Source organism: Asparagus officinalis, chromosome 3, assembly GCF_001876935.1.
Source record: "Asparagus officinalis chromosome 3, Aspof.V1, whole genome shotgun sequence".
NCBI lineage: Eukaryota > Viridiplantae > Streptophyta > Magnoliopsida > Asparagales > Asparagaceae > Asparagus > Asparagus officinalis.
Window position 1 is genome coordinate 68104727 of NC_033796.1, and position 8591 is coordinate 68113317.

The window sequence follows — 8591 nt, forward strand, 5'->3', positions numbered from 1 at the left end:
AAATCAAGGAGCGACAGAAGGAAGACAAGGAGCTATGTGAGATAAGGAAGAAGGTGGAACAAGGAAAATCTTCAGACTTTAAGATTCAAGATGGTGTTTTGAAGATGGTTAATCGCCTTTGTGTACCCAATGATGGGGAGCTTAAGGATCAGATATTGAGAGAAGCTCACCAGACCCTATATGCTCTTCATCCGGGTAGCACCAAGATGTATCAGAACCTCAGACAAAACTTCTGGTGGAACCGCATGAAGGAGGAGATAGTTGAATTTGTATCAAAATGTTTAACATGCCAACAGGTGAAGATTGAACATCAGAAACCATCAGGACTATTACAACCTTTGCCCATTCCAGAATGGAAATGGGATCACATCACCATGGATTTTGTTACTGGACTACCCCGATCAACAAAAGGAGAGGATGCCATATGGGTGGTAGTTGACCGCCTGACCAAGTCAGCGCACTTCATACCCTACAAGATGTCGTATACCATGGAAAAGTTGACCAGCTTATACATTGAAGAGATCGTGAAGCTCCACGGGATTCCCATATCCATTGTATCAGATCGAGACCCCCGTTTCACCTCAAGATTTTGGAAGAGCCTACATCAAGCTTTGGGGACTAAACTGAAGTTCAGCACTTCAGCACATCCTCAAACTGATGGACAATCTGAGAGAACGATACAGACCCTGGAGGACATGCTGAGAGCTTGTACCTTAGATTTTGGAGGCAATTGGGCTACGCATTTGCAGCTAGTAGAGTTCGCCTACAATAATAGCTTTCATTCTAGCATTGGCATGGCACCTTATGAAGCCCTATATGGGAGGCAATGTAGATCCCCGATCTGTTGGGAAGAGACTGGTGATCGTCGATTACTTGGACCAGACGTAATCCAGGAGACGACTGAGAAGATCCAAACTATTCGGCAATATATGCAGACGGCCCAAAGTAGGCAAAAGAGCTATGCAGATCGTCGACGCAAGGACCTAGAATTCCAGGTTGGTGATCATGTGTTTCTAAAGGCTACACCAATGAAAGGAATAACAAGAGGTGGCAAGAAATGCAAACTTCGTCCGAGATACCTTGGGCCATTCGAAGTTTTGGAGAAGATCGGACATGTAGCCTACCGGCTAGCCTTGCCCCCAGAATTGGAGAAGATTCATAACGTGTTCCACGTCTCAAACCTGAAAAAGTACGTACCAGACCCCAGACACATCATTTCGCACCAAGCCTTGCCCCTGCGGGAGGATCTATCTTATGAAGAACAACCGGTTCGAGTGCTAGGCTTTAAGGAGAAGCAGCTGAGAAACAAATCCATATTGCTGGTTAAAGTTTTATGGAATAATCGAGGCGTTGAGGAGGCAACATGGGAACTAGAACCAGAGATGCGAAAAACATATCCACATTTATTTTGAGGGTACGTAAAAATTTCGGGGACGAAATTTCCTTAAGGGGGGAAGTATGTAACATTCCAAATTTTTTTTTTCCTTTCATTGATCGGATACCGTTACCGATACCAATCCATATTTTAGTAGATGCTTTTCTTCATTGCATCTCATATAATCTTCTAGTATGAGAATTTAACTTAGCTAATTCTCATATTATGATCTAGTTAACTAAGTCATAGCATGCATACAAACTTAGCATGTAAACCTAAGTTAACCATGCTTTAAACCTTGATTAGAGATAAACAAATCATTAAATACCTAATGTGAAACTCTCTAATTAACATAGTTATTATATTTGTTCAGCCATGTAAGTGGGGGAAATTTTGCATAAAAGCCCTCAACTTTGGCCAAATTGAGGATTTCTCTTCACATGGGCTTATATATATGTGCCCTCCACCTCTCACTTTGCCATTTTTAGAAGAAAAATCTCTTAAAAACCTCCTCCCTCTCCTCTGAACGTCTCCAGCACCTCTCCTCTTAAAAAAAAAAAAAGATTTCCAAAAGCCTTCATCTCTCAAGAACATTGAAGAAGAAGGAGTGGAGAAAGAAGGTAGTTGAGGGCTTTGGTGGAGGAAGTGGGGAAAAGTCAAAACCCTAGGTAAAACTCTCAATTGCATGTTGTTATTAAGGATGTTAGAACTGAATTATATAGTTAATTTGGATTTAGTCTTGCATGTAACAGAATTATATAGTTAATTTGGATTTAGTCTTGCATGTAACATTTTAGGGCATGCATGTCAATTTATCTTGAAACAGAAATTTCTTAGTCTTGCATGTAACATTTTAGGGCATGCATGTCAATTTATCTTGAAACAGAAATTTTGTGCAGAAACTTCCAGCAAGATACACTACCACTAAACAGATCATAACTTTCTTTGTATATATCCAAACGAAGAAATTCTTTTTGTTATAAAAACTAGACTTCCGTGGCTTTCATTTGAGTCCTGTTTGTTTAATTCTGAGATCATTCACTTATTTGAAAGTATGGTTTAACTCAGTGCATGTGTCTGAAACTGTCTGCCTGAGTTATGTCATTTGTAAAGAGTATATATCTCAACATATACCATGCATGCATGAAATTCTTTCTATTCTGGAAACTACATATTCATGGTTTTCATTTGAGATCTTGTTTGTTTAATTCTAAGATCATTTACTAGTTTAAAAGTATGGTTTAACTCAGTGCATGTGTCTGAAACTGTCTGCTTGAGTCATGTCCTTTGTAAAGAGCATATATCTCAACATATACCATGCATGCATGAAATTCTTTCTATTTCTAAAATTAGACTCAATTGTATTTATGTTGATAGGAGTTTGAATTAATTTGAATAACGTTTGGTAGGCCTAAACCTAGTTCTAATAGCTAGCGTATGTGCTGGAAATTCTAGTCTACCCCCCTGTGTGGTTTTGCATGTAACATGCATTTTAAAAATGAAAAATTGATGAAACTCATGGGACATGGAAGCTAATCCATAATATTACTTACATACAAAGTATGAGCTCTTTGGGATATAGTTAAGTACCCAAAATAAATTATTCTTCCCAAATGATGATCTCTGTTTTTCTGCTACAATTTTGATATGTGTAGTTTTCTGAGAGCATGACTCTTACTATACACCATGCATTGAAGTAAAAGTTTTATATTCTGAAAATAGACTCATAATGGAGTCATTTGAGACTAGTTTCATGCATTTTGAACATCAATTGCTGTACCATCTATTCACCTAAATCTGCTGCATGTACACTACTTAGGTTGCTGTGCATATTAGAGATATTAGATGCAATCATCTAGGGTGTAGCTTCACTAGTAGAAAAACGACCAACCTAGACGAAAATTTCCTTCTAGGTTGGTCTACAATCCGTCTAGGTTGGATCATCTAGACGGAAATCCGTCTAGGTAGATTGGTTTATTCTGTTTCCGTCTAGTTTGGATCAAACTAGACGGATTTCCGTCTAAATTGATCAATCTAGACGGAAACCAACCTAGACGGAAGTTACATTTCCGTCTAGGTTGTTAACCTAGACGGAAATCCGTCTAGGTTGTTAACCTAGACGGAAATCCGTCTAGGTTAACAACCTAGACGGAAAACCGTCTAGGTTGACAACCTAGACGGTTTTCCGTCTAGGTTGTCAACCTAGACGGAAATCCGTCTAGGTTGACCCTAGACGGAATTCCGTCTATACTGAACCAACCTAGACGGAAATCCGTCTAGGTTGATTATTACAACCTAGACGGAATTTCCGTCTAGTTTGGTTTATACTAGATGGAATTCCGTCTAGATTGCTCTTTTTCCAGCAAAAAAAATATATTACAATTTGTATTTCCCTGTACAATTACACCAATACATGAATACATACAATAAATACTGTATATATGAATACATCCAACCATCCAAATATAATCAAGATTTTAGACAATTCCATTCAAACCCAAAAATATACAAATCCAACATAATGCACAGATCCAGCCATAATATAATCAATTCCAGCATAATAAACAAATCCAACTATCTACTTCAAAATATGCATCAACCAAGACCGTCTAATATATACATCCAACAAGCATATAAGTATTGTTATAATAGATAAAGCTGTTCATTGCATTAAAAATCCACAAAAAACCTCATAAACCTCATCGGTCGTCGTCGTCGGCAGTATCTCTATCCTGGTTACGAGAACGTGTGCTGCTCCCTCCAATATCTCCACTCTGAATGGTCAATTGAATAATCATTAAGGGGTGTTTAATACATATTAAATATAAATGAATTTATTATTTTAAGAAAAAAATAAGGTACCTGAGTGCTGCTCTGACCAGCACCGGAATTATCGCCAAGCGAGCTTATAATCCGTATAACACCACCATACGCGCCATGAGGAATCGCACCGCTTAAATATTGCATGACATACCCCAGGAGATCATCCATGGAGTTCGCCGTCAGCGCAACTCTTGTCATCTCATTAGTCACCTGGATATGTAGCTCCGAGTCAATCTTGTCAAGCAAATATGCAGAGATACGTGCGACAAATGGCATAGCCTGGAACCGAGGCGGGGCTGCTCTCATGGATGTAAATGCTGTGGAGGATGCTGTGGATGACCTCATGCTTACGCCGGGTGAAGCTCCAACACCATGCAGAGGATATCTCCCTCTCCTATGTTTAGGGAGAAATAAATATTAAATTTACCTCTCGAATTCAATAATGATAAAAAAATATAAATAGGAATGTAGTATTCAAATTGATTCAAATTTTCTACATCCATACCTATTATGACCCATCAAATGCTGTGTGAGAGTAATGTTGTCCTCTGCAGAAAGCATGTGAGGGTCCGGCTCAGATTGTTCCTCCTGCTGCGACATATACACAGTTGCAGCCTCCTTGGATGCAGCCTCAAATCCCTCCTAAAGCACAAATATATAATTAATTCATGGTAAAGACAATGTTATTTGTGTTCTCATTTCCTCATAATATTAACAACAAAATAGAATTAATAATACTACACAAGATATGTATAACTCTCACCACCAACTCGAGATTTGCCTTGATCTTATCTCGATTCTTCTCATCACCCCTATATCTATCACGGAAAATGCCATACGCCGCTTTCGCCCTCAAGTGTATTGGCATTAATGATTTTCCCTGTCATATTATATATTATCACACTCATAATCATACTAATCATTAAATTCATCAAAACTTTAGACGGAAATCTACCGTATCCTGACAATAAACATCCTCCAGATTGGCATAGGAGTGTGAGCCCAAGTGGTGGTCATGCAGCTTCTTTCTTCTATTTTCTGACCCCTTCGTGGATTTATTCTTTTTTAAAAGAAAAAAATTAGCAAATATGCAATAAATTAATATCTTAAAAGTATAAAGTAATTTTCATGAAACTAACCTTGGAGGCATCGCTGTCCCAATACATGAGGAGAGCTGTGAAATGAACCTCGTCAACTCGGGCGTCGAGGTTTAAAAACCTCTGCCAGTCCTCCTCATACCTGTCATAGGTTTCATGTTTGATCTCATGCCTCCATTGTTTGAGAACTACTTCAACCTTAACATTGAACACATAATTCCAAGCCCCCTCAAAGTCCTCAAGGCAGAAGCAGTCCTGTAGATTTACATACACATTTAGGAAAGATAATTTAATATCAAATACTAATTATTAATAAATAAAAAGTAATAGCAATATGTAGTTACCATAAGCGCTGTCCATATCGCCTCGTATGCGCTCCATGGTAGTTCTCGAAATTGAAAATAAGGGTTGATAATGGTCGCTCTACGCACTAGAACCCCAATATATGCATTCAAGCGGGTCGACCATGGACCAACGGGCAAATTAGAACTATTCCACCGAATTATTGCCCTCATTCCTCTTGGCGGTTGTTTGGAATCAGGCTTACCTCCGCCACGTCTGTTCTCGATACGATCCTTCTTAGCACCTACAATAATAACATGATAATATATCATATAATATACAAATGTGAAAATTAAAAGTATTTATACAATTTACCATTCGCTATCTCTCTTTCCTTTGCTGCGAGTGCAACCTTCTTTCGTGTCTCAATCATTTCACGCATTTCTTCTAATTTTCTCGCAGCACGTGTATGGTACTTCCTTGCGTCAGCCATAGACTTATGAGAGGCTGGAGGTAAAGGTAAACTAAGATAGTCCTGTGTCTTTGGCCGCAAGTCCGTGTGGAATGTATAAGATGGATATGTCGGTGTCCAAGTATCCCCTACATAAGAAAGGAGAATCATTAATATAGTTTTTAATTAACCATTATAATTGAGCATTATAATATTGAATACCTGCATCAGGGGATGGTTCTGGTACTGCATCAGAGGGGCCAGGTGATGAATAACCCGCATCTGCAACAAATTAATCACTATTAGCTAGATAATTAATAATTGATAAAATATATTAAAGTATTAATTAATTTTTATACCTGCATCCGGAGATGGTAGTGTATCATCAGCACCACTACCAGGGGTGATACTACGTGATCGATCACCCTCGAGGTCAAAGAGTCTCCTCATCCTCCTCATCTGCAATTTCAATTATTAACATAGTTAAGAAAAAAAATATACATGCTCATGAGATAAGTTATTATGAAATGCATTGTTCTTATTATGATTAGCTAAAAAACTTTAATGCAGTGTAACATATATATTACATACCTACATCCAACGCCACATTCTGTGCGTAAGAGAATTCTTGCCAAACATCATCAGATGAACCAATTGGTTCACTATAATTATATTCACTTTCTTCAATATTTTTTTCATTGTTATTAGGTAGAACAACAGATCTTGGCTCCTTGTACAAAACCACCCAATCAGATATGACATTCGGATCTCTCACGAAGAAGCACTGATCAGCTTGTTCTGCAAAAATGAATTTCTCATCCGTATATACTTCTCGATGGAGATTGACAAGTGTAAATCCATAATGATCCTTTTGCTTTTTTGCAGGACACCACCGAACCTTGAACATCGTGTAAGTACATTGTTTTGGTTTACCAAACCCGTAAATTACTTCAACAATATCTTCTAATTGGCCATAATATAGTATGTCAGCTAGAATTGGGTTCTGATCTCTTGTACTTGAAAAACATTCTTGAGCAAACAAGCCCATGACCCCACTGTTCTGAGTTACCCTCCTATCATCAGTCTCTAGCGTTCGAAATTTATATCCATTGATCAAATGCTCATTATAACGTCTCACTTCATAATAAGGGCGTTGTGCATGTATAATAATTTCATCTGGTAACGTAGTACCATCAAGAAGTGATTTATCAACCTAAGACAAAAAATTTCAGAATATTTAGGGGATGTTATATTATGAATGTTCATAAATTAATTGTTAAATACTTACATCAAATCTTAACCAATCAGAAAATTCTTTCCTATGTCTTTTCTGAATATTATGCGCTGCATTCCTACCGGTTGTTTCATTCTTAAGCTTCTCCAAATGTCGCCTACATAAACAATATATAAGTTTGCATTGCGAACATTATGTAAAATGAATAGTCTCATCTATATTTCGGGTGTTATTTGTTACCTTCGATAGTCTGCGAACATATCAAGGTTTTCCAGCACATATGCATGAATTTGTTCTAAGAGAGATCTCGGATATTTTTCACGCTTTCTCTCCTTATCTGGTACTTGAGCCGTGGTTTTCTTCTGGCGCATGTAACGTGATGCAAAAATAAAGCATTCATTTGCCACGTATCCTTCAGCTATCGAGCCTTCTGGACGAGCTCGATTGCGAACATTATGTTTCATGGAGCCCAAGTATCTTAGAATCAAAATAACTAATTATTAGCACGGTAATTTCAAAAACGCATATACAAGTAATGAATGCAAAAAAAAATATAATTTACCTCTCAATCGGATACATCCAACGATAAGTAACAGGTCCGGCGATTCTAGCCTCTCTTGCAAGATGCTGGGTAAGATGGACCATAACCGTAAAAAAAGAAGGAGGGAATATTACTTCCATATTGCATAGAGTAACTCGGACCTCAGCTTCAAGTTTTTTAAATTCATCTACATCTATGACTTTAGAGCATAATTTTCTGAAAAACCCACAATACTCAATAATAATCTTCGACGCTTCTTTATCCATATTGTTACGGATTGCAACAGGAAGCAATTGATGGAGAAGAACGTGATAATCATGGGTCTTCAGACCTAAGAGTTTTCGCTCTTGCACTTGGACATTATTTGAAATGTTAGCAGAGTAACCATCCGGAGACTTTACTGATTTGAGAATTTCACAAAATCGTTGCATCTGCTTCTTTGTCAGTGTAACACGAGACGGAGGCAACTTTAATTTTTTAAGTCCAACATCTTGAGCTTGCAAATCATTTCGGATATTCAAAGCAGTCAGATCTTGGCGCGCCCGTAGATCATCCTTCGACTTGTTTGCATCTTGTAGGAGAGTTGATACTATGTTATCACATATATTTTTCTCAATATGCATGACATCTAAGTTGTGGCGGATTTTAAGATTTTGCCAATAAGGTAGCTGAAAGAAGATACTAAATTTAGTCCATCCTCTAGGTAATTTTTGGTCTTCTTCCTCAACTTGCATTTTCCGGACCTTTCGCTTACGCTTCAGTGGCCTTTTTGACTTTAAATAATCTCT

General features: G+C 37.8%; 2 protein-coding genes across 2 annotated transcripts; both read right to left on the minus strand.

Moving 5' to 3' along the window:
- Positions 4041-6502, minus strand: LOC109834298. Its single transcript, XM_020402283.1, has 10 exons — positions 6388-6502; positions 6251-6310; positions 5953-6177; positions 5640-5881; positions 5338-5550; positions 5154-5258; positions 4962-5078; positions 4704-4840; positions 4238-4592; positions 4041-4149 (listed from the first exon to the last, which is right to left on the minus strand). Exons 1-10 carry the CDS (start codon positions 6485-6487, stop codon positions 4075-4077), a joined length of 1629 nt encoding a protein of 542 aa, XP_020257872.1. The 5' UTR covers positions 6488-6502; the 3' UTR covers positions 4041-4074.
- Positions 7152-8225, minus strand: LOC109834299. The gene is made up of 3 exons (XM_020402284.1): positions 7825-8225; positions 7503-7739; positions 7152-7419 (listed from the first exon to the last, which is right to left on the minus strand). Exons 1-3 carry the CDS (start codon positions 8067-8069, stop codon positions 7305-7307), a joined length of 597 nt encoding a protein of 198 aa, XP_020257873.1. The 5' UTR covers positions 8070-8225; the 3' UTR covers positions 7152-7304.

Coding starts and splice junctions, on each gene's coding strand:
- LOC109834298 (XM_020402283.1), bottom strand. CDS start 6,487: ATGAGGAGGATGAGGAGACTCTTTGACCTCGAGGGTGATCGATCACGT. Junction 5,259..5,337: donor GGGACAGCGATGCCTCCAAG/GTTAGTTTCATG, acceptor CTTTTAAAAAAG/AATAAATCCACGAAGGGGTC. Junction 4,150..4,237: donor CTGGTCAGAGCAGCACTCAG/GTACCTTATTTT, acceptor TTGACCATTCAG/AGTGGAGATATTGGAGGGAG.
- LOC109834299 (XM_020402284.1), bottom strand. CDS start 8,069: ATGGATAAAGAAGCGTCGAAGATTATTATTGAGTATTGTGGGTTTTTC. Junction 7,740..7,824: donor TGGATGTATCCGATTGAGAG/GTAAATTATATT, acceptor TTTGATTCTAAG/ATACTTGGGCTCCATGAAAC. Junction 7,420..7,502: donor ATGTTCGCAGACTATCGAAG/GTAACAAATAAC, acceptor TTGTTTATGTAG/GCGACATTTGGAGAAGCTTA.